This window comes from Solanum stenotomum, chromosome 4 (genome assembly GCF_019186545.1).
Source record: "Solanum stenotomum isolate F172 chromosome 4, ASM1918654v1, whole genome shotgun sequence".
NCBI lineage: Eukaryota > Viridiplantae > Streptophyta > Magnoliopsida > Solanales > Solanaceae > Solanum > Solanum stenotomum.
The window spans coordinates 64,158,197-64,182,662 of record NC_064285.1 but is presented as its reverse complement, the minus strand read 5'-3'; the positions used below and the strand labels follow the sequence as shown (position 1 = coordinate 64,182,662).

General features: G+C 32.1%; 3 protein-coding genes and 1 non-coding gene across 6 annotated transcripts; all 4 read right to left on the bottom strand.

The window, feature by feature from the left end:
- Positions 1-1,848: 1,848 nt before the first annotated feature.
- Positions 1,849-9,731, bottom strand: LOC125862100 (fe-S cluster assembly factor HCF101, chloroplastic). Its single transcript, XM_049542094.1, has 16 exons — positions 9,533-9,731; positions 9,228-9,374; positions 7,807-7,949; positions 7,678-7,728; positions 7,034-7,189; positions 6,210-6,353; positions 6,000-6,142; positions 5,474-5,543; positions 5,255-5,350; positions 5,048-5,137; positions 4,637-4,690; positions 4,285-4,408; positions 3,906-4,030; positions 2,649-2,771; positions 2,159-2,227; positions 1,849-2,052 (listed from the first exon to the last, which is right to left on the bottom strand). The coding sequence occupies exons 1-15, from the start codon at positions 9,603-9,605 to the stop codon at positions 2,159-2,161; spliced, it is 1,608 nt and encodes a 535-aa protein (XP_049398051.1). The 5' UTR covers positions 9,606-9,731; the 3' UTR covers positions 1,849-2,052.
- A 455-nt stretch (positions 9,732-10,186) lies between these two features.
- Positions 10,187-17,354, bottom strand: LOC125862837 (uncharacterized). 3 transcript variants are annotated; one of them, XM_049542961.1, is made up of 2 exons: positions 16,812-17,352; positions 10,187-10,498 (listed from the first exon to the last, which is right to left on the bottom strand). In XM_049542961.1, exon 1 carries the CDS (start codon positions 17,281-17,283, stop codon positions 16,813-16,815), a length of 471 nt encoding a protein of 156 aa, XP_049398918.1. In that variant the 5' UTR covers positions 17,284-17,352; the 3' UTR covers positions 10,187-10,498; position 16,812. The 3 variants fall into 3 exon arrangements, with proteins under 3 accessions (XP_049398918.1, XP_049398920.1, XP_049398919.1); XM_049542963.1 differs by having other exon boundaries at positions 10,476-10,589; positions 16,812-17,354; XM_049542962.1 differs by lacking the exon at positions 10,187-10,498 and adding an exon at positions 15,657-15,676 and having other exon boundaries at positions 16,812-17,354.
- Positions 17,355-18,473: 1,119 nt separating this feature from the next.
- On the bottom strand, positions 18,474-20,098 carry LOC125862482 (heavy metal-associated isoprenylated plant protein 35). The gene is made up of 3 exons (XM_049542565.1): positions 19,675-20,098; positions 19,056-19,131; positions 18,474-18,640 (listed from the first exon to the last, which is right to left on the bottom strand). Exons 1-3 carry the CDS (start codon positions 19,906-19,908, stop codon positions 18,501-18,503), a joined length of 450 nt encoding a protein of 149 aa, XP_049398522.1. The 5' UTR covers positions 19,909-20,098; the 3' UTR covers positions 18,474-18,500.
- Positions 20,099-22,130: 2,032 nt separating this feature from the next.
- Positions 22,131-22,233, bottom strand: LOC125863503 (U6 spliceosomal RNA). The gene has a single exon (XR_007446166.1). It is a non-coding gene; the product is annotated as a U6 spliceosomal RNA (small nuclear RNA).
- Positions 22,234-24,466: the final 2,233 nt, after the last annotated feature.

Here is a 24,466-nt window from a genome sequence, read left to right as displayed (position 1 = left end):
GTAAAATGAATGCTTAAATCATAATCACTTTCCAATTTAAAATGTGGAAATTAAAGGTTCTATAAATTTGTCTATGTATTATTTGAATCACTCAATTTTTTTTAGTTACACTTTGAGATCATTCATACCCTTTTCAAGACCAAATCTCCATGTTATCAAAATTGTGTCGTGTTTAACTTTATCACAAATAGAATTTTAGCATAAAATATTTGAACTATACCTATGAAGAAATTGCAACAAAAAAATTAAAAAAGAGAGAAAGAGAGAAAAGGACTAGACTTGCCCTTTTTTTTTAATTATCGTTTTAGCTTTTGTAAATTGATTTTTTCTTCTTACATATTGTGCATTTTTTAAAATTGTTAAATCATAATCACTTTCCAATTTAAAAAGTAGAAAGGTTTTATAAATTTGTGCATGCGCATTTGAATCACTCAATTTTTTTCAGTTACACTTTGAGATCATTCATACTCTTTTTAGGACCAAATCTCCATGTTATCAAAATGTTATCACAAATAAAGTTTTAGCGTAAAATGTTTGAACTATACGTTTAAAAATATTGCAAAAAAGGGGAGAAAAAGGACTAGACTTGCCCTCTATTTCAACTATCGTTTTAGCTTTTATTTAATAAAGGTAAGTTGATTTTTCTTCTTACATATTGTGCTTTTTTTTCAATGTAAATGGTATAATCGAAAATAATTAAACGATAACTATTTGGGAATTGCATTTTAAAGTTCAAACGACAATTAAAATGGAATGATAACTATTTGGGAATTATATTTTAAAATTCAAACAACAGTTGAAATGTAACGGAGGGAGTATCTTTTAGTTTATTTCAACTTGTCTATGTTGACGGGGGATTCAAAGTTTTGGTAAAAGTGATAAGTACTTTTTTGCTTGTTTGTTTTTAATACATAATTCATTGTATTTGCATGTTACTAAATGTTTTATTTGCAAATAAAAAATATAGAATTGAATTATGTCACGTTTTCATCAAATGTTTTTAAAGTAAGGTGTTACCTGATGAAATTTCATACCTACCTACCTATCTAATGCTTCTAGATGAAGCCTTGTATTGTTACAAAAAAACATATATAAATAATTTTTATTTTAGAGAGTGGTCAAATACTAGCCAAACATTTTGACTTATTCCTTCTTTTTAAAAAAAATAAATACTATATATATTTTTGTAGTTAAATTCATGTTCTTCTTGACTTCTCCCTATTGTTTTATTTTGTTTTAGTTTTGGAGCTTCTAAGATGAATGGCGGATAATAGTGATAAAGTTAAAAATTTCATTAAGGATACTCAAGATTTAATATATATAAATATATATATGTTTGATATATATACTTCGTAAATATTATAATTGACTGGTCAACCTTCGCTACATGTAGATACGCACGCCACTAGCAAAGGAGGTGACAAAAGTTTATTGTATTTATCAGTCACCGAATGTCGGGGAATGGACGAGATTCAATATCCTTAATTAACCAAATGTCTAATGTTCGAACTTTTACGAATGGAGAACCTAATGTCTAAGGTTTGAACTTTTGAGAATGGAGAAATCACTACTACAAAGTTTCTCTTTTAATATGTCTTACGCAAATTTAGATTAATTGTGTCAATGGGACGCTAAGTATTGATTGCCAAATATTATACAGGAAAAGTATAGTACATAGTTTTAAATTATATACCATGATGATGTAATAATGTATTTACTTTTTACACTATTAATATAAGGAATTTATCTTCATAATTTTAACTATTTTTAAGGTTTGATTAGACCCTTAATTCATTTTATCACCTTTTTTTTGTTGACCTAACAAAGTACAAGCATTGAAGCATGCTGTACAACAATAATGAAGCATAGATTGCTGTGACAAAATGAAACACACTAGTGAAGATTTGCTACAAAAATAACAATATTATGAACAAATGGTAGTGAAATTACTATCTACAGATAGTTAAAAATGGAACATCACTAAGGTCCTTGTAGGGGAGCAAAGGTTCTTCCAAACTGTATTTGTATCCGATTTTCGACTTCAATTCATCCCTACAAATAAATCAGGAAAGTCGGAAGGTGAAGATTTATCAGGCTAACTGAGTAATTCATCAAGTTCAAATTCTAAATCTGTCTCTATGTAGAGGTCATTCATTACCTATGCAGGAGTAAGTTGAGGAACTTCAACTAAGCGTTCCATCATTTGTAGCTGGTCATATGGAGCAATCTGCAACAACAAAAATAAATCGAAAAACTTAACTCTTAATAGAGTCGAACTGAAATAAGCACTTCAACCATTTCATTTTGTATGGCGATGTTTGACTAAATATGAAGTTGAAGAAAACAAGAAAGACTTTCCGCACATATCAAAAGTATGATTAGAACATGTGGTGTTATACATGTCATGACATTTCCAGGGTAAAGCGGGATGTTTAAATAAAGAGTGTCATATAAAATAGAACAGTATGAGTATTTCATTAGTCACAAACAGCTCATTGATGCTAGCAAATGCAACTTTATTTGAGTAAACATGTCATGTGGAAAGTTGAAATTAAAGAGTTGCCAAAAAAGGAAAGAGGATATGATAATTAGCAGCTTCATCGAGAGCGATGAATGATCATGTAGTCAAAATAAGTGAGGGAAAAGACCTGGTTAAATCCGTCTGGCCAGGTTATTTCCACGGCATAGTTTCCCAAAGGCCGAATCTCTTCAGGTTCAATGTCATCTGGGATATCAGAGTATTGCAGTTTCTGTTCACCCGACCATTCATCCTGAAGCAAAGCCATTGAAGAGAAAAAAAATCAAAATCCAGATGACTTCAAGTGTTTTGTAATAATTGAGTGGAACAAGCAAGCAGAGTGACTTTTTCAAAGTTTTTGTTTTTTCTCCGTAAAATCAGTTTTTTTTTGCTTTGCCTCATCGATAGTTAAACTCTGCCAAAGTTTTCTTGAGAAGTTTAGAGTCAGATGCTTAAGGTTGTCTAAAGCTACTACTTTACCTCTCTAGACATTACAACAACAACTATTACGCCTCAATGCCAAGGAAGTTGTCAAGTTAGGGTTGGCTATATAAATCTTCACTAATCATATAGCTCCATTTAAAGCTCATCTTTGACCAATAGTATACAAAATAAAAATGAAAAGTACTAAAACTTCTCTATATATCTCTGACGGGACCAAAAGTCCTAGAGAAGTGCATTCAAAGGTGTGACCTAGTGGTCAATGAAGTGGATTGAGAATCATGAGATCTCAGGTTCAAATCTCATCGACGACAAATGAACACTATGTGATTTTTTCCCGTCTGTCCTAGCCTTAGTTGATAGAGTTACCTGATACTTGTTAGTGTGAGGTAGCAAGTATACCATGGAATAAGTCGAGGTGCGCACAAGTAAAAAAAGAAGTCCTAGAGAAGATAGATGCATAAACTCTCATCAGCCTCATCAAGGTGGATCATATTCTTCATGAGGCTAAGCACCCATAGATCACACTTTTCCCTACCCTTCTCACTAAAAATTGCTAAAGCTGAAGCCTCCTTTAATTTCAAGTAGGAACTCAGTAAAAATGGAATTGGCTTGATAATTGTGAAGTTTGTGTGTTTTAGTTTGGCAATGATGGCTAGAATTATTGATAAATATATTTATTTTTTGTATGATTCAAATCTAGGCTCGTAAATTGATCCTTATTAAATCAACTTGTGAGTTAGGATGAACAAGAAGAGACGTTATCAAAGAGAAAGCATGGCGAAAAGAAGTTATGCATGCATTTCTAGTTGATTATTTATGTCCCAAACAACTAATATGGAGAAAAGGCAATTGATATTTCCATAAACGTATTATCATGTCATAAATAGTGCAGTGCAGGCATCTTTTCGAGCTGGAAAGTAACTTAAAGAACTTGACTGCATACCACACTTTGGGCAGATCGATCATTTCTTCTTACAGTTGCAGGGTGCAAATAAAACTCTTCATCGGAATCAGGTACTTTGACCTTGATTGCCTTGAAAGATCTATCATAACTCACTGCAGTTGATACTTTACCCGAAGAAAAAAGGGAAAAAAAGGAGCAATCAATAATCAACGTATACATGTCAAACTTCGGATAATAATTCCGACAAGTAGATTAAGAAATATTGGCAAGTGTATTCCCTGTAGAATGAAGCTTGTTTCACTTGAGTACTTAATAAGAATTCTTGGATAGAACTGAAATCTTCTTTTTCTTCTCATTTTGTTTGACTTGAATAAACATTTGAAAAGAAAAAACAAACAAACGAATAAATGAAGTGTACCTTGTTGACGAATCTTGGCACACTGTTGTACTACACAAACGCCTAACTCTTGGAACGTTCTGGAAACTTCACCTTGAGGATCAGCCACCACTTCAGGCATTCCGCTATCTCCAGAAGCAGATAGCTTTACAATTTGAAACAAAGTCCGCATATTGTTCAGATATGCATGTTCAAGATTTTTAAGTAAAACAACAATGGATTATTGATGCTATTGGTTTTGATTATTGACAGAAGAAAACTAAAGAAAGACTTCAGTAGTTCAAATATTAACTATGTTTAGTGTGAACATAAGTGCTAAATGTGAATACTCAAATACTTGAATCAGTCAACAGTTATTATGGTTGCAACTTACAGCTGGTTGGATAGGGAGATCAAATAGATGGGGTATTCCGAACTGCTGGACAACCTGCAGAGATACAAATGAGATTTATATAAGCATACTCTTCAACGGGTAATTGCAGGTTTAATGATAATGTCTCAAGGCATTGAGTATAATATCTAGATCCAAATTCATCACTGATCAAGAAAGTATTAGCTTCACTCCACTAGAATATGTGTGTAAACTGAAGCAACGATTTTACTACTTAACGGAATCTCTTTCTCATCCCGAGAAGTTCCAAAATGCATAAATGGAGTTTCTTGATCTTAATACCATGGTAAACTAAGGTAAAATCTGTTTTACTCAGATAAGTTAAAAATAAATTCGCAAACTTTCAGGAAGGAGAAGCACACATCAATAGAACCTAAGAACAAGGTGGCATACCTGAGACCCTGAACCCCTGCCAAAGGGGTAGTAACGTTTTCCATCAGCATCAAAGTGGCACATGTTCTCAACTACGGCAACGCAAGGCACCTGAACATGAAATGTATAATTACAAGCAGCATGTCATCTTTTCAGCTCAATAAGAAGAATTAGCATTCTAATCATAGTGGAACGGACAACACTTCAGATAACACAAAAGAAACAGACCTTAAGCTTCGAGAACATACGGACACCCTTCGCTACATCAATAAATGCTAGCTTTTGAGGTGTAGTAACAATAACTGCAGCAGTCAAAGGAACAACCTGACAGTTGAATCAGCCAAAGCAGAATATATTAATATTATGCTAACAAGAAGGGGAAAAATCATTCCACCAAGGACTCTCACAAACATTGGCACACATCAGTTGTATTCTTATTAGGCAAACCTGGCATAGAGTAAGTTGAATATCACCAGTTCCAGGGGGCATGTCAATAACAAGATAGTCCAATTCTCCCCTGCATAGTTGCATACATTTAGGATAACAAAGTAATTCAAGATTGCAAAATTTAGAGCATAGACGTATCCTCAAAACGACCATTTGTAGTGATATCCAAAACAAACTTTTACGATTATATGCAAACTTACTTAAATAAGCTCTAATCCTCTAACAACACATTAATGCAATATATGTACTACACTTGCTTTTATCAAGATTAAGTCATCTGATTCCAAACAGCCAATAAAATGCCTCCAGGTTACAATTAGAATGGATGGCACATTCGCATCAAAAGTTGGAACATATCATATGTAGACAAAAAGTTAGACTAAAATAAATCTTTTTAATATGTCTACAGAGTAATAAATTTCAATAAACTTTGAAGAATTTCTCTGGTTTAGAAATTTCAACACAATGGCTTAAGTAAATTGGTTGATGGTTCTTGATTTCTTGTCAAATGCAAAGCATATCATACCATTCCGTAGTAGTCAGCAGTTGGTTGATGACCCCAGAAACCATGGGACCTCGCATAATTGCACGCCCTTGCCCAGCAAATCCAAAAGATACCAACTTCACACCCATGTATTCAGTTGGAATGATGGTTCTTTTCTCTGCATTCTACAAAAATCTCAGTGGTTTATATGCAGTAGCAAAAACATAGTTTAGTCCAGGAAACGACAGTTACCATTTCAAGTATCCGGTTTTCTGGGGACACCATAGTTGGCAAACTAGGACCATATACATCTGCATCAAATATACCAACTCTAGCTCCCATATCAGCCAAAGTGTAAGCTAGGTTGACAGCGACAGTTGATTTACCAACACCTCCCTGTGGTTTATAAAGGTTAATATTAATTAAGAAGAAGACACAAGAGATTTCAGATGCTAAGCTGGTCAAAGCAGAAAAATTTCCACACAAGCAAGGTCAATGCAACAAGTCCTTGAATGATTGAAAACAAGAATTACGGAAAACAATAACATTGACATGCATGAGCAATAAATCACCAGCTAACATATTTAAAAGTTGCGGTATAACAAATCTTCAAATATTGCTTTTAGAGGAAAGCTTTTTGTCCTTTTCTAACCATCTCTTTTATTTTTTAATTTGCTCTTGAGGACACAGATAGACCTTCAGGACTGTAAAAATATGGCACATGGGTCTAACTCAATCCCAAAAGCTATCACGTGAGGAGATGATTGTCCAAGTCCATATAAGCAAACCACCCCCAACCAATGTTGGACTGTAACCCACTCTAACACCCCCTTAACTTCTAGTCCCAACTGGAGCGTGGACCGGGAGTCCAAACAAAGATGGACCTGGCTTGGATATCATGTATAGATATGACACTCAATCCCAAAAGCTAGCTCATGAGGGGAGGATTGCGCAAGTCCATATAAACATACCACCAGTTCATTCCTCGATCAGTGTGGGACTCTAACAAGTACATACTACAAGAAATGTTTAATGAGTTAAAAAGCATAGGAACTGAAGATTGTGGAATTCTTCACCTTGCAACTAGAAACAGCAATGATGTTGGAGATTGTTTGTAGCCCGGCAGGAAGCTGTCCAGCATAGATAGGTTTTGCTGGTTGAGCTGACATTGTCACATTGACCTTTTTAACCCAAGGAAGTTCAGCAACCACCTCGTTAGCCTTCTGCTCAAACTATCCAAAATTTGAAAGTCAGATTTGTATCCTATCATACTTAGATGATCCACAAGACCACCTTCACGTGATACCGAAGAGGATGAATTTAAAAGAAATAACAAGGATGCGTCCTAATCTCATGTTCCCTAATATATACTCCCTCCGTTCCAATTTATGTGGCACTGTTTGATTTCGCACAAAGTTACAGAAAAAAAGAAAGACTTTTGAAATATGTGGTCTAAAACACTCCTTGACCATTTTTGTGGCTATACATCATTTCGTTAAGGATAAAAGAGGAATTTCAAAGTTAAATCGTTTCCAATGATAGAAAACTGACATTCTTTTTTTTTGGGAGGTACTAAAAAGGATAGTGTCACATAAATTGGGACAAAGGGTATTATAAGCCAACAACATGCAGTGAAAAGGAAACTACGAAAACTAAATGATGTACCACTTCATATACACATCAATTCTTGATCAAATAGTGGTAGTTGTGTTTCATTTACCATGTCCTTGATTGGACATGCTGGTGTTGTAAGCTCTAACCGAAATGAAACCTGAAAATTCCAATAGATTGGATTAGGAGAATATTTCTCAAATATAATGTGAAGGTCAGAATGTACTGTTTTTAAGACCTCTCCCAAATTTTCATCAACCAGTAGGTCCTTCACAAATCCGCAAGAGACTATGTCAGTCCCGAAATCAGGATCAATTATCTGGGATAGGGCTTTAAGTACTTCAGACTCAGCTGTTTGACCTGACACTGAAGAAGCACAAGCTGCAAGTCACAGAATCTGCTTAGGTATATTTAGACAATATCTCAAAGAGCAGCAATGTAAACTGAACGATGTATGACAACATGTGCACGGGAAGAAATTTTAAAGGAATTACTCGAGCATAATGAGAAATCCAGTTTAAAAAAGTTTCTACTCAAGCATAAGAATGCTTCAAACAAAACTGTATGCATGACTAGGTTCTTAAGATGCAAATTAGGAGGATACCACAAGATGTCTCTTTGTATGTAGCTTTTGAGAGAAGCAGAATAAATGGATGCAACCCCTCCATATCAATAATTTTTAAACTCTTTGAAAAGGAGAAAGACATGTCTTCCTCTCCATTCATGATTCGACAGTCTAAGGTTTGTGGTCATAATCTTAGACTATTTTTGGGCAGAGCCAGGACACTTCGTCATCTAGAGGACATAAAACTTCTTGGTCAAGCCAAAAAGAGTGCCGACTGAATGCTCCTATCTAATCATGTCTGGACCTTTACCTTACCTTAAGAAGTTCCCAACGCATTTTCTTAAATAAGATGAGTCCTTCAAAAATTGTGAAAATCTAATGATCCACGAATATATCCACTTCAAAATTAGTTATAGAACTGAACATTTCTACATATGTTAAGGGGCAGCAGAGATTTTGAGCCTCATTGTAAGACCAATTCAGGAAAGTTGAGGCAAATTTTCGAGTCAGCCATGGCTGTAAAATTGTCTGGAATTTTCTGAAAAATAAAGTTCAACATTTGATGAACAGAAAATAAAAGCAAATTGGTATCTGATGAAGCAAACATGTGAACACATTCAATTCAAATAGAAATCCAAAGCAAACATAATAAAACAAAGTAGCAGAATACAAGCATTTATCCACAGCAAGATTAAGTACAAAAAGGACAACATTAGACAATTATAGTGCTAATGAATGTGACAGTTTCATCTAAAAGCTTAAGTTGTCTAGAAACACATTTCTAATTACTTAATCATATTATGTCTCAACATGCCCCCACACATGAGCTTGATTCTTTTTCATGAACCAAACACATGAAAACATTTGTGTTCATTGGATGGTGGTGAAATTAGAACTTCCAGACCCAAGTCTACTAAGTTGCTCGGACTCTCCAAAAATGTTGTCACACCTTTGTCGTCAAAAAGCTCAAGCGATACCATATTGAACTGTGTGACAATCTCGTCAAAAAGCTCAAGCGAGAGCATACTTTTAATTAGTACTAATACTTAAAAGTATTTGACAAATTAAACAAATAGAAACTGCTACAAAGTTACCTCCATTTGAAGCAGCTTTAGCTGTAAATGAGCTCAATCTTGAACATGTATACGAAAAGTTCAAAGCTTTCACTTGTCTTTGAGAGGACAAAAAACAAGAACCACTCAAAGTAGACTGAAGAAAAGACTTCTCAGCTACATATAACCCTGTGTAATCAACAAGCAAAACACAAAATTCAGCAAGAACCCAACTTGACCCAAATAGAAAAATGGGAATTTACTAAAATTCATTAAAAAAGTAATCTTTTTCAAAACCCCATTAAAACAAATGGTCCAAAACTCATATATACAAAAATTGTGGCTACCTGCTTTGGGTTGTGAAGTACAGTACTGATGAAATGTTAGAGTAGGAGAAGATGGAGCTTGAAGGAGTGTCATTTTCTTTAGTTTTTTTTCTGCTAATGGGAGCAATGGATGATGATGAATAAGAAGAAGACAGAGGGAAAGTTCATTTGCATTAATGTGAGCCTCAAGTTTTCATGTTACGCTCAAAATCAAGAATCTAATCGCCTTACCTTACCTTAGCCACAACTCCTTTTAAGTCATCCAAAACGACAACCTCTTTCTGTCCATTTTGCGTCTGTATATTATTTTTAATATTATTTTGTTATGAGTTATTTGAATCGAAAGTCTTCTGAAAAAAAAAACAATCTACTTATTTGCTTCAGTTATAAGTATCATTTTAGATATCATTTTGTTATAAGTTATTTCAGTCGAGAGTCTGTTTGATGTTATTATTTATTTATAGTTGGCTAGGGTCGCATTCACCAATTCCATCCTCAAATAATTTTGTACTATACTCTTTTTATTCATGTTAATAGAGGCATATTTGGATGGAGAGGTGTGAATTCATATTTTTCTCCCCAAATTATGTTATAACATGCTTTCGTTTGAAGTTTGTCAATACTGACTACAAGTTAAATATTTGAAACAAGTTCCCCCAATTAAGAAAAAGTCACTTGAAGAGAAAAAAACTCTCTATTAGCCATTAAATCAACCCCAAAGTCACAACCACAGCAGCAGCAAATATACTATACAGAGGTAAAGAGTCAACAATCTTCTCTATTAGCCATTAATGACATTCCAGATAACATAATAATAAGAGCATATATATACAGTACATCTAGAAACTGTTGCACAATTGATTAAATCATCGATCGATCGGATAAGATAATGTGATAGGAGAACTTTGATTTTTATCAACCACCATCATGCCCGATACTGTTGGGCTTATTTCATAAGCCATTAAGTGGAAGCAGTTGACAAATACCCTGCAGGTTGAAGAAGATATAAATGGATCAACATTGAAGGTAATGAGCTATATACTATGTTTTAGTACTACCATAAGGGGTAGTTCGGTAGCTGGTTATAATTATGCAGGAATTAGTGAATACATAATTAGTTATGAGAAAAATAGATGTATTATTTTATGCATGGATTAAGTACTAAATTGCAAACCAATTAATTTAATACATGAACAACTTACATCCTAACCGGTTACCAGATGTGCTATTACTTATGCAACATTTAGTACCTGCATAATTCACTCCAAACCAGCTACCAAACGACCCCTAAAAAACCTAAATTCTCATATCAAAACTATTATTTCATCAAAAACTCTTAAATAATCACATTATTTTTACTGGACTAAAAGGAAAAGCATAACAGAAAGTTACCCAATATATCAACTTGGCAAGCATTTTTCCTCTATCCCTTTAGCTTGTCCTAAATATGTATTATGACATAATCACTAGCACAGAAAACACTGCCAAAGAGCTAGGATGACGTAGTACTTAACAAGTGACAGGGAAGTTGAAATACTGACAAACGACGATAGGCAGATGGACAAAGACACTCGAAATGACTTCACCAAAAAGCTTATTAACAAATTCTACCAGCAACTTTGAATTCACCAAAAAGTTGAGATGATCAATTAAACAAACAAAAATGGAAGGAATTTAGATGTATATTTTACCTTTTCCTTCATGTCATTCAGTAACCATTTGGAGCGTACAGCTTCTTGAGTTGCAAAATAAAGGAGCAATCATAACAAACAGGTAACTAACAACTCAATAACTCAAACACCACTTATGTCAGCTATCACACTTACAGCAAAAAGGGAAGAAACATGAGATATCAACAACTTCCAAAAAAAGTCAAGTAAAAATCCATGAAATCATAATTTATTTTGCTTGTCTTCATGATTCTGTCCAGTGTCCGCTGTTTTCCCTCTCTTTTTTTTCCTCCCGGAAAGTTGCTCCAACTCCAATCTTGAGTTACTCAAATAAAAAGGGGCACTTCACAGACTTTTACTCAGTAGTGCAAATACTTTGGAAAGACCAAATGCATAAAACAAGAGTTCCCAACAATGAAATAAGGTAGTGTTGCGTAATGCTTTTGAGCAGTTTAATAATGTCAAAAGAACATGTAGACCTTTGCAATTTTTTTGGAACTCAAGGAAATATTGATGTATGCTGCACAGGAACTTTAAAAAAAAATGAGGAACAAAAGAAGTAACTCGCAGTAGAAAAAAGACCATTAATCAGGAATGACTTCTCAAAAGCTGGTGTTCCAATAGCCAACAAGAAAAATTCAAAATGATTCCTACTAAACATATTTAAGTACACATACCTCTAAGCAAATATCATAAATAAAGATAGTATTCTTTAAGAAATTTCCATGAGCCTTTCACAAGGAAGATCTCTCAGCATCTCAGCAGACCCTAAAGATCCTTTTTATTAAAATTTAAAAGAAAAATACAACCTGAAATGTTACATTCTTTCGGAAACCCAAAAGAACCATAAATTTGTGGTATTTATGTTTGTAACATGGCATGGCTCTATTTTATCTACAGAAAGCAAGGCAAATACAGTTTATAAAATACTTGTCACCCAGAGAAACCACAAGATCGTTTGAACCAGAGTATAAAAAATACTCATTGACGTTCTTGGGAAATATCCCTATGGGGACCCATATTTGATCAACTCCTTGTGGGCTTCTGCTGGTGTCATGTTCGTCTTTGGAAAGGAAATACCAATTTTTGCAACTCATCACCAATATCAATATCAATATCCTTGCTCTATTTCCATTCAATCTAGTGACTGGATTAAAATATTCCATCCAATCTTAGTGAATTGATTAAAATAATTTTGCAACATCTTTTTTGTGTTATATTCTTAGTCGATTGTGCACCGCGCGCACAAATGTCAAATGACTAGAACTGACTTATCATTCCATACTTTGTATGCTAGAGTAGTTTTAACTAAACTCACCATATTGATGATTGAAATAATATCTAGGTATGTTGATCAGTTGATCCACTGATAAGCTTCCTCACTATCCAATTTGTCTCCATAAAACCTATGTGTTAAGCGCTTCGCCTTAATGTGCGTTTTAGTGTCGTCATCAAGGTTCTAAGGTATACTTTTTCTTGCCAATAATCCTCTTTTAAAGAGGCAAAATTAAACAATTGATATTTCCCTTATTCGTTAATTTTTCTCAATTTCTTTGTTCATATATTTGCAATTCATGCTTATAATTATTAGGCTTGGACAAATATGTATATATATACTAGATAATGTTGCCCGTGCTATGCACGGGCCCAATAATATAAATGGTATATTTTGGGGCTAATAACCGAGTTTTTGAAGCGATTGTTTGCGTGGATAAAGGAATAAGTTTTTTTATCACAAACCTGTACTTTCTTTGACGCTATTTAAGGCATAATAAGACTAGCCACATACAACATTTTTGAAATATTTTATGTTGTCAATTATCATGATTTATAATACATTTACGATAGATTCACTTCAAGAATCAGTGCAATTTTTTGTATTTTTTTTCAAAACATATTTATGTTGTCAATTATCATGATTTATAGTATTTTTACGCAATTTTTAAATATAAAAAAAATAAGACAAATAAATTAAAATGGACCCAATATATGTTATTTTTGTTGTCTCAATTTACGTGACACAAATGAAATTTGGAGAGTCATCCAAATTTTCATATTTTTTTTTAAAATGTTTGAAGTTAATAATTATTGTGATTTATAATATTTTTATGTAACTTTGAAATAATGTACATTACTGGTCACTTTGACCTAATTTATGTGATATGGATAAAATTACAAAATTAATCCTTTTAAAATGTCTTTCAAATATTTTAAATTGTTAATTATTATTATTTATAATACTTTTTTGTTAATATTAAAATGATGTGTTATTTTTTGTCCCAATATATGTGAGCCTGATAGAATTCTGAGAGTCAACCTATTTTATTATATAGCTTTTAAATATTTTAAAGTTTTTTAAGTCATTTGTAAATGATATATGTTGCTTCCTTGATTGAGACTTTTCCATTTGTGAGATATATATATATATATATATATATATATATGTGTGTGTGTGTGTGTGTGTGTGTGTGTGTGTGTATATATATATGTATACATATTCTATATTATTTTAAAAGGGAGTTTATGCCCAAGTTCTACTATATAATAAATATAATATATAATATTCAAGAAAGTCCCAATCTTGAATATTATATATTATACTTGGGTATAAACTTCCTTTTAAAAGTCCCACAAGTATAAACCCTCAGGGGTTGGCCTGCTGGCAATTGACTTGAGCCTTGGGGTTTGCTCCCTTTCAAGGTCTCAAGTTCGAAACCCACTAGGTGCAAACAATTTCTGAGGGCCATCGGACTGGGTAAAACCTTAATTAACCGTGGTGCACTTGCGGGAAACTCCTTGCCGAGGGCCTGTGCACCCCCGGGATTAGTCGGGGCTCAAAGAGACTCGGACACCCGGTGCAAATCAAAAAAAAAAAGTCCCACAAGTATAATATATAATATTCAAGATTGGGAAAAGTCCCAATCTTGAATATTATATATACTTGGGCCTAAACTCCCTTTTATAATATAGTAGAATGTGTGTGTGTATTTTTTTTCACCCTTTGCGCTTTTTTCCATTAAAGCTCATGCTTTATTTGAGCTAAACACATTTGTTGGAAGAGTTCACAACGATGAGTCCCTATTCCTGGGAATTTCTTAAGTAAATTGAAGACCTCTTCTTTGATAAATCTTCTCTAAAGCACTGAAGTGAGTTTATAAAATACAAGAGACTAGTATCACTAACAAAATTTGAACTAATGACATCTTTGTCTCATATGTCACATTGTAAAACACGTGTGCAAATATCTTTATACAATTCTTGCTCAACATTTCCGAATATAGATCATGAATTCTAAGTCGTCTGTCACCGGTCTAATTTCTTCCTTTATTAAAGCAATTGATTGAGCTTCGAAATTAAGCACTTTTTTTAAGTTTTTGAGTAGAAGATTCATAAAAGAGTGGTCTATAACTCTTTGAGAAGCGGGAGTTGAGATAAGTCCAAGGCTTCCAAATGAACAATCTCCCTTCAGGATTTCCATATTTTCCAACAAGTTAAGAGTTGCAAAAAAAATATTATTGGTACTCTCTTCATTCCTTGATTTCTTTTCAAGTCATGTACAAGAATTGATACCTCATTAATAAGTGCTCCAACACTTGCCAATATATTAAACAATTTATCATCAAAATAACCAATAGGTACTCTATCAAAGTATATTTTGCTAAATTTCAAGCTTATTCAATTGCTTTAATAAAAGAAGATATTGGCATGGTGAAAGAAGACCTAGAATTCATAAGATCTTTGTTCAACAACGTTGAGCAAGAATTATATAGAGATCTTTGGACACGTGTTTTAGATGTGGCATATGAGGCAAAAATATCATTAGCTCAATTCTTGTTAAAGATAATGGTCTCTTGCATTTTATTTACTCACTTTCCAATGCTACAAAAAGGATCAAGCTTATCAAAAGAAGTCCAATTTACATGAGAAAATCTTGAGAATAGGGTCTCATTCTTGTATAACTCTTCCAACAAATCAAACATCACTCATCATCAATAACTGGTCAAATAATATTAGGTTTTCACGAGGAGGTGGAACTAGTTAGGAAGCTCATTGATGGACTAGCATTACCAGATATCATTTCAATCATTGGTGTGTCAGATTCAGGTAAAACTATTTTGGGATACAAAGAATACAATGATAAGTGAGCTATGAGTCATTTCGATATTAGTACATGATGTACAGTTGACCAAGAATATAATAGAAAAAAAATGTTGCAGAAAATTTACTTAAGTCACTGCTTTGAATAGGGAAATACAGCGAGGACATTAATGTGATGATGAGCAACTAAAAATCACCATCCTTAGAAGAATGGTCAACCAACAAGACCACTCAACACCACAAAATATTTCCAGAAGACGGACTTCTAATAAGCATTTACCTGACTGCTGCTAGATGCTACTGCTTAACTCACTAACTTTTTCACTTTTTTCCTTAGATGTAGCACAATCATCAAATAGTTTGTTTTCGGTCCTTTCTTCAATAAATATGAAGAGTTCTGATAGAACCAAAAGAAAAAATCAGCTCATCCCTATTAAAGCTAAAAATGGGGAACGGTAACAGCGGTATCATTATTCACTACTCCATTAAGAAACATGGTAGTGTCTCCTACATGGAAGAGGAAAGACAGATACGGGATTCCAAGTCAGTGGAGTAAACTATACCACTGACCCACTACGGCTATAGTGCTTGTAACAGTGGGCATCAACTTGAGGGTGTTTGGATTTGCTTTTTAAAATAGCTTATAAGCTAAAAGTCACAAGTTTGTCATACCCAGCTTTTAGCTTTTAGCTTATTTTTTGTACTTTTTTACCTTAAAAACACTTTATAATTCCCAAACACCACAAAAAATAGAAAAAGACCTTAAAAGCCAAAAGCACTTATAAGCTAATCCAAACACCCTCTTAAAAGTTTTTTTGGCTTAAAAACACTTAAAATAAGTCCATCCAAACAGGCTCTAAATATACATGTACATGCTCTCAACTTGTTCAATTTAAAGTAAATATAATGTTCAAGCCGATGCTAGACTGCTACTACACTGTTGAAGTGTACCCAAAGCATCGCAACTGAAACCCAATACTTCTTCTCTTCCATTTTACAATACACTATTTGACCGAACACAAAGTTTAGAAAGTGAGAAATACTATAAAACACAAACTAAATATCACACAACACCAGAATTGCCATTAAAATCTTATGCTCTTCAACAATCCTGTCACTCTCAAACAAACAGTAAAATGAGAAAGTTAAAATTGAAGTGTCACCAAACATACTAAAGTCTCAATCTTTTGAATGACAAAGTTGAAAAAGTTACCAAACATACTAAAGTAATAAAGTCTCAATCTTTTCAATGACAAAGTTGAAAAAAAAGTTCAGAGTGTATTAAAAAAAAACAAAGGCATCAACAACTTAACAGAAAGCACATGATAATTACTATAGCCTTCAACATTTGACCAAATATCTAATAGACAATCATATTGACACAATAGAACGTCACTCCTAATCCCCCAACAAACAACAATATACATAGTGTGTAATCCCATTGGTAGAGTATACTCAGACCTTACCATAGATACAATATACAAAAAGGAAACAACTTTATTAAAATAAAACAAAACAGATTAAAAAATTACCTCAGGAAGAGGAATGCTTTTTCCCTTCACAATAAGGGCTTTCATTGAAATTCATAGAAGGGTATTTAGCAGTAACCATTCCAACTTCAAAAACCAAATTCTCACCACTAGATCTGATTCCCGTAATCCCCCACCACTTAAAAAAAGCCCTTACACTAATCCCATCAAGCTCCGCAATACGATTCTCCACAATTTTCCCCCTAATTTTCTTCGAATACGTCGCAAGGTAATTGTCTGGAGGAAGAGTAATTTTACATTTTTCACCCAGAGAAACCAGGAACTCGCCGGAACTGGAGTTCAGAGAATACCCATTAACGTTCCTGGGAAGTAACCCTATGGGAAACCCGAATCTGATTAGCTCCTTGTGTGCCTCCGATGGTACCGGATCCGGATTCGGATCCGGGTTTGAAGAAGATATAGAAATGGCGAACAGGAGAAGAACAATGGTGAAGATTACTAGGGTTTTTGCCATTTTTTTGAGCTTGGCGAAAAGGGGATTATTAGATTAGTCGATTTGAAGAGTTTTAGACTAATGAAATTGGATAGAGTGTTAATGTGTGTACTTTGTAAAACGTGAAGTGGCTTAGAATGTGACACGTCGTTTGTGTGTGACGAGATCTCCGTTTTGTGTTCGATGTTCGATATTTATATTAGAGTGAATTTAAATCTGAACGTGCATTGCGGTGACACTTTAAACAAGGGTACTTTTTTATTCTTCATATACTAAATGTTGAGATCTTTAATTAAGGATGAATTCGTGGAAGAATCTTAACTATTCTACCATAAATTCAGGTTGATCTTCTATTTTCTTTTTTTCCCATTATATTTAATTTAGAGGAAGTTACATTTTTGATTGCTCAACAATAATAATTAAAGAACTAGTTAATACATAAAAGGATAATATAACAGGATTAAAATTACAAAATTTATAAATATGTTTTATAGAACTATAGTTTTACTCAAATTATTGAGTTACAAGACGTAAAATGTAAACGTGGTATTATATTTTAAGAACAAAATACGTAATAATCTTTTTTCTCAACATTGTTCATCAAAATATTCCTTTAATTCAATGAAATTATAAAAGCATAAATCACACATGATATGAGTCAAGTGCATATCACTAATTTCAATTTTATCTGATATTTACATAAAGAAAAATAGAACGATAGGACAAACTCTTTATTCATTGAGTTTTGAATCACCAATAATTTACCTTTGAAAAACTTTGATGACAAAAATGTTACATAAAAAGGTATTTATCATTTATGTTAGTGAATTGAAGGAGTAAAGAATGTACAAAAACAATAATAATATATTTAGTATAGTTTCATAAGTGAGACTAAGAGAAAATTGAATGACGCAGATTTTACTCCTATTTTATTTAAAGAGTAAAGAATGTATCAACTGAAAAAAAAAAGAATTATAACATCATCTTCTAGTACAACCATAATAATTACGTTTCAATCGGATATAATATATTACGAAACGTTGATGCAATTTTTCTTTTCTAATACAAAATTACATAATGTACATATGCTTCATTTTCATTTTAATGCTGGTTACACAGAATAGTACATGTAAATATTATATAGTTGCAATATTTGCATAGCCTTTTTTTTTATTCAATCATAAATATTTTTGGCTTTTTTTAAAAAAAAATTTCCTTCTTTAATTTTTCTATAAAATTCAACATTCAGGAGTGTTCCAACTTGAAAGTTCAACATTTTTGACAACTTTTGAAACACTTTCCAATACTTGAAAAGGTATAATGTCTCCAATAACAACAACCTTCTTGGTCTCCAAATCTACTTGGTACATATCCACCCCTGAACAAAAATATAATATAAATTTAGTAACAATATTTACTATCGCGCGTTTTGTAGACTATGATGACAATAAATAATTTTCTTTAACTAATTATAGTGCTCCATTTAAATTTATCTTAGATCGTACGTATGAGTTGTTCACAATATCAGGTGGCAAACCCACATAAAGGAGATGAGTTGTAGTAAGTTGACATTCAACATAAATTGATCATGTATGTATATGATGAATTCTTACCGACAATATATTATGCATTATATTTTAATTTCTATATACTGACGATTAAAGACCAATTAATTAAGATGATCTACAACAACATGTAAATTATCTATAGTAACCTATATTGATAACCTAAAACAAACTAAATTAAATAATGTATTTTATATAGGAGGGAATTGAGTAACTTGACATATTTACCTTCCATTTTGGAGATGTGTTTTTCAACTTTCCTTGCACAACCATTGCAATGTATGGAAACTCTTAGCACCACAATCTATACACCATTCAAATAATTAAGTTCAATAATAGGACTTCACATTCATACTTTCATTTCTTTAAAATTATCCTTCACATTATTAAAAAAATCAGTCAACTTCATTATACACAATTATTGCCCAAATTAATTAACTAACTCAATCGAAGATTTTAAAAGCTGGTCATGACAATATAATTAAATAAGTAGACGAGCACTCAATCCAATTTAACATGATATCAAAGTAAGCAGAAGTGTTGAGTCCTAAATTATTTCACCCTACACATGTTTGGCCTAGAAAAAAGAATCAAACTCAACACATGAAAGGCAAAGGCAGAGCCAAAATTTCAACTTCATGAATTGGATTTTAGAACACATCGATTTCAAGTGTTGAGTTGTAAATTTTATATCTGCACATATTTAATGAATTTCTTAACATATATACATTGTTTAAGCAATAGCTATTAGATTCAGCTGAATCCCTATCTAGCTTCTACCTATTCTCCTCACGAACCAAAAGACATAATTAAGTAAATAAAATTCTTGAAAAACATATGTAATTACCTTAGGCTTCAATTGGAAAGCTAGAGTTGGAGGTCCTACATTAATAACATCCTTCAACCTCATCACCTCATGTTCATCATCTTGATTTGATGATTCATTATTCATGAATGGCTTCTTTTCAAATCCATCATCACCATCTTCATGAACTCCAAATTGATTGATGCAAAAACAAGATCCAGAAGAAGAAAGAGTACTAAAACAATCTAAAACCTTGCTAAAATTTATCTTCCTCATTTCTACAACACCAAATAATATTTTCCTATATAAAGATGAATTAATTAATACAAGGTAAAAGTCAATAAATATAGTTCATTGGGATGAAAAAAAATGAAGTTATTGATGATGAGAAGGAGAAGGGAGACTGGACTCCACAACCCATTTTTGTAGGGAAGATAAATTAAGTAGAAGGTATGTAGTAGCAGTTAAGATGGGGACACATACAAGTCAAATTTAGTATTTAAATTTGATGAGTTTGATATTTAATATTTTTTAATATTGAACTCATTGTAATTTTGAAATTATGAGTGCATAATTTTGTATTTATCGAATTTTAATAATTTCTTATGTATATTCTATGTTGAAAACATTGAGTATAAATGTCCATGTATGTAAGCTACGAGGACAAAGCCAGGAAAAAATCTGAAATCATGGTTACTGATTCACGTAGATTCAATCATTTTTGTTTGTAATATTGACTTAAGATTATTATAGAAACTCATAAATTTTAAATTCTGAAACTCTAAACAAGTCCATGAGGGAAATACATTTGGGAAAATGACCTTTTTAACTTTAAAGGAAATTTGACATGTGATGTGGAACTAAAAGTAGTACAATTTGAGAGACAAAACCTCCAACATATTTAAGGGATTTCATGTGAGATTAGGTGTTAGGTACAGTTAGAGCATCTAGTTCATGTGACTAATATACAAATGAGAAGTATAATTGGTACACATCACTTTTAGATCAAAGTGGAAAATAAGAGAAAAAAATTATGAGTAGAAGACATAAAAGAAGAATATCCACAAGTTACATGCAATGTGAATCAAAGAAATTTATGGTGATAGGACATAAAGTATTCCTAAGCATCTTATTAATAGCAGAATCAAGATTTTCACTTGATAAGATTTATAATTTTAAAAGTAAATATGAAAAGAGGTTAAAGAGATCCAACATCGTGTATCGTATATACATATGAAATAATTTTAACATTTATTCTATATACATTTATCATTTACTTGTATATTATATAGGATGTACATGCTCTTGTTTTGTATATATACAATGTAAGTTTTGCAGCAAAGGAAATTCGAATGAACTTCTTGCGCACTTAACTCAAAGTCTATATAAAAGAGAAAGCAGTTAAGTATTGACTAGACCTTGTAGTCGTGTACAATAAAAAATGTTGAGCAATTCAATATATAGTATATTAGTATATATACTATATTAGAAGAGATTTAAATTATATATGTCAATAGTATAACTAAATATGAATTATTAGTATAATTTAACCGATTACATGTTATTGTAGGTCCGCTTAACCAAATAATATTTTAAAAAATTATGTATTGTTCAACCAGGCAGGAGGTCAACATGCCTGCCTGGCAGCTTTAGAGGATAATTTGGTAATTTCAATAACATGGAATCATATTATTGGTCAAACAGAAACTAATGTTGTCCATTTAATGGTATACTTTTTGAGTGTAATGACAAAATTGCCCATCACAACTCATGTAGCTTTTGCTCCCCCTCTGTCTTCAATTTTTTTTCCTTTAATTGATAGCCATGTTGTATTCTATGAAAGGTTATTTTGAAAAGGCAAATTAGATTTCTATTGCATTATTACATGAAAAATTATTATTATAATAATAATTAGCAACTTAAAATATTTAAAAGGCAAAAAAAATTTAGTGCATTGTACATTTTTTATTAGTACTACATAAATTAGAATAAAGAAAATGACATATATTATTTGAAATGTCATAAAAAATAATATAAATCACAATAATCAATAATATAATTTGAAATAGTAGTAGCAAGTATCACAATAATTAATAACTTAAATATTTAAAAGTGATATAGAAAATTTGATTGACCCTCAAAATTTCATCAGCGCTACATAAATTGAAACAAAATAGGCAATATATATTATTGAAAATGACATAAAAAGCAATTAAATCATAATAATTAACAACTTACAAGTTTAGAAGACATATGAGAGAAATTACGTAAAAAATATTATAAATTTATAATAATGAATAACTTAAAATATCTGAAAATAATTTTTTTATAAACTCTCCAAATTTTATTTATGTCACATAAATTAAAACAAAAAAGATACATATTGGGCCAGTGCTAGCACAGGTGCATATATATATATATATATTTATTTATTTATTTATTTTCTCTAATGCTAAAAGGAATAATTAAGCCGTCCAAAAGCAGACATAACAATTTATTAATTTTTGGATCATTTCTCGATTTGTACGTGTTATTCTTGAGCAGGGGTCATTCTAATCTTCTTTGTATTGTTTTGATTTTATTAAATGTCCCCGAAGGGACAAACATTGAAGAATTTGTTAGACAACCATTAGACCATCTCAACACCATGATATGAGTTGAAAACGATCATCGACGGCACCACAACCCGAAGGCCGTGGAGGCTAGCTGTTAATCACTCTCTGGTCTAACGGCCACGATTGATCAGCCACCATACTTAGTTTCTAGTCTCTTAATTTAGAAATCAATGTCATACAATGTACAAGAACGTTTTACCTTAAATGTGAGACTTTTCGGCATGAATCCAAATTTTATAAGCTACTGTATTTGTTGTGTTAAAGTTTTAGGTTGAATACTCCAATCCTTTTGATAATTGTAATATAAAAAGGTAAATCTAATTAAATGTATGATCATACATATTAAACTTGATAGCACTAATGATGCTAGGCGATAGTATCATACCTTTAACTATATATTTAAGAAAGGCCATGTCCCTTAGAAAACATTCGATAAAATTAATACGATACATAGAAAATTAATATACACCGTATACAAAATATTTAACAAATAGTACTATAATTGATTTTTTTTATGATTAGTTAAGGGAGGCAAAGAGGAATATTTGGTGGATAAGATAAACATATTATAGAGACATACTACGGTCTTGGGGGTCTACAATTAGTTCAAAAACTTTGTCTACATGTACAAAATTATTATAGTATATTATACTTTATACTATAGAAATAAGGGTAGATGACATTAAATTGTTTAAGGGGGGGCCATATATGAGCTCTATTATTGGTTCTTTAAAAGTTAGGTATTTTTCATCTCAGTTGAGTGGGGTCTAATTTTCACAGCTAATTTGGTCCATGTGATAATGAGTTCTTTGAATAAGAAGACAAATTTATTCAAGAAAATATTCATGTTATTCACGTGTCTTTCATCATAGAAAAGTTGGAAATTTTGGAAGTTTTTTTTGTTTTTTTTAGTTTTTTATTTTTGTGAAAAAAGGGGGTATTATAAGCATCTAGAAAAAAGCAAGTGTCCTTTTGGAAGCTAGAAGGGTTTAGCTCTTATATTAAATGGGAGTTAAATATATAGTTTCACTAGATTTGTTGACTACCACCAGTTGTATTGCACTCACTACTACATAACAATAGCAATATATTCGGTTGTATAAGTGGGATTTGAAGAGAGTAAGTTATACTTAGATTTTATCCTTATTTTATATGCTAGAGATGTTATTTTCGATAGATTTTCACTCAAAAAAATATATATTTTAAAATAGGTTTTAAAAATATAAATTGCAAGAAGTTGTAATGAAAATACTAAGAAAAGAGAAATATTGACAGCAGGAACTAGTAAGATAACCAAAGCACACACATAACAGTAGTGATAGAATCAAAGATAATAGAATAATAATAATAATGACAATATTGAAAATGAGAAGGAGCAAATAGGATACTTCAAGCTAGAATCATGCTCTCCTACAAGAAAAAAAGAAATTGCTCAACTACATATTAGTTTTCTACCGTAATTCTCGACCTTCTTGCCATATACTTAGAGTCATGCATTGATTATGAGATGATGATGTACTATGTCTTGTCTAATCATCTCTCCCCAGTTTTTATAGTTTGGTCTAACTCTATCTCTCCTTAAACCTATCACTATCAACATCTCACAAGTCACACCTCCTCAATAGGGTATTTGCGCTCCTCCTCTTCACATGTCTGAACTATCTTAATCTTGCTTCCCTAATCTTGTTCATCACAAAAGTCACTCTCACCTTGCCATTTGCATATCTTTATCTCTAATCTTATTTCTCCTAGTGTGATCGCACATTCATCTAAGCATATTCTCATTTTTACTACTTTCATCTTTTAAATGTGTGAGTTCTTAACTGACACACTCAATCTCATACAACATGTAGTTGATATAACCATTTTATAGAACTTACCTTTAAATATTGGTGATACATCCACTGAGCCAATCAACCAATTTAATAGTTTGGTCTCCTCCCCAGTAGGGAAAATAAATCTACAAGAATCTCATGTATTTCATTTTTTCGATTTAATAACAGACATAGTTACTTAATTTTATATAGTTTAAGGACATATTTGATCCTTTTCTCGTTAAGTAAATGGTTCAAAGTAAATGTCATTTTGGGTTTGAGTCATGGAAGATGCAATCAAGAAGAAGCCTAGAATTTTGAGTTTAGTTTAAGAGTACTTGTGTCTAAGGGTGTACAAAATCGAATCAAACCAAAAAAATCCCCGACTAACGGTTTGGTTTGACT

Coding starts and splice junctions, on each gene's coding strand:
- LOC125862100 (XM_049542094.1), bottom strand. CDS start 9,605: ATGACACTCCTTCAAGCTCCATCTTCTCCTACTCTAACATTTCATCAG. Junction 9,375..9,532: donor TACTTCACAACCCAAAGCAG/GTAGCCACAATT, acceptor TTGATTACACAG/GGTTATATGTAGCTGAGAAG. Junction 5,544..5,999: donor CTGCTGACTACTACGGAATG/GTATGATATGCT, acceptor GCAACTATGCAG/GGGAGAATTGGACTATCTTG.
- LOC125862837 (XM_049542963.1), bottom strand. CDS start 17,283: ATGGCAAAAACCCTAGTAATCTTCACCATTGTTCTTCTCCTGTTCGCC.
- LOC125862482 (XM_049542565.1), bottom strand. CDS start 19,908: ATGAGGAAGATAAATTTTAGCAAGGTTTTAGATTGTTTTAGTACTCTT. Junction 19,132..19,674: donor CTTTCCAATTGAAGCCTAAG/GTAATTACATAT, acceptor AATGGTGTATAG/ATTGTGGTGCTAAGAGTTTC. Junction 18,641..19,055: donor ACACATCTCCAAAATGGAAG/GTAAATATGTCA, acceptor ATTTTTGTTCAG/GGGTGGATATGTACCAAGTA.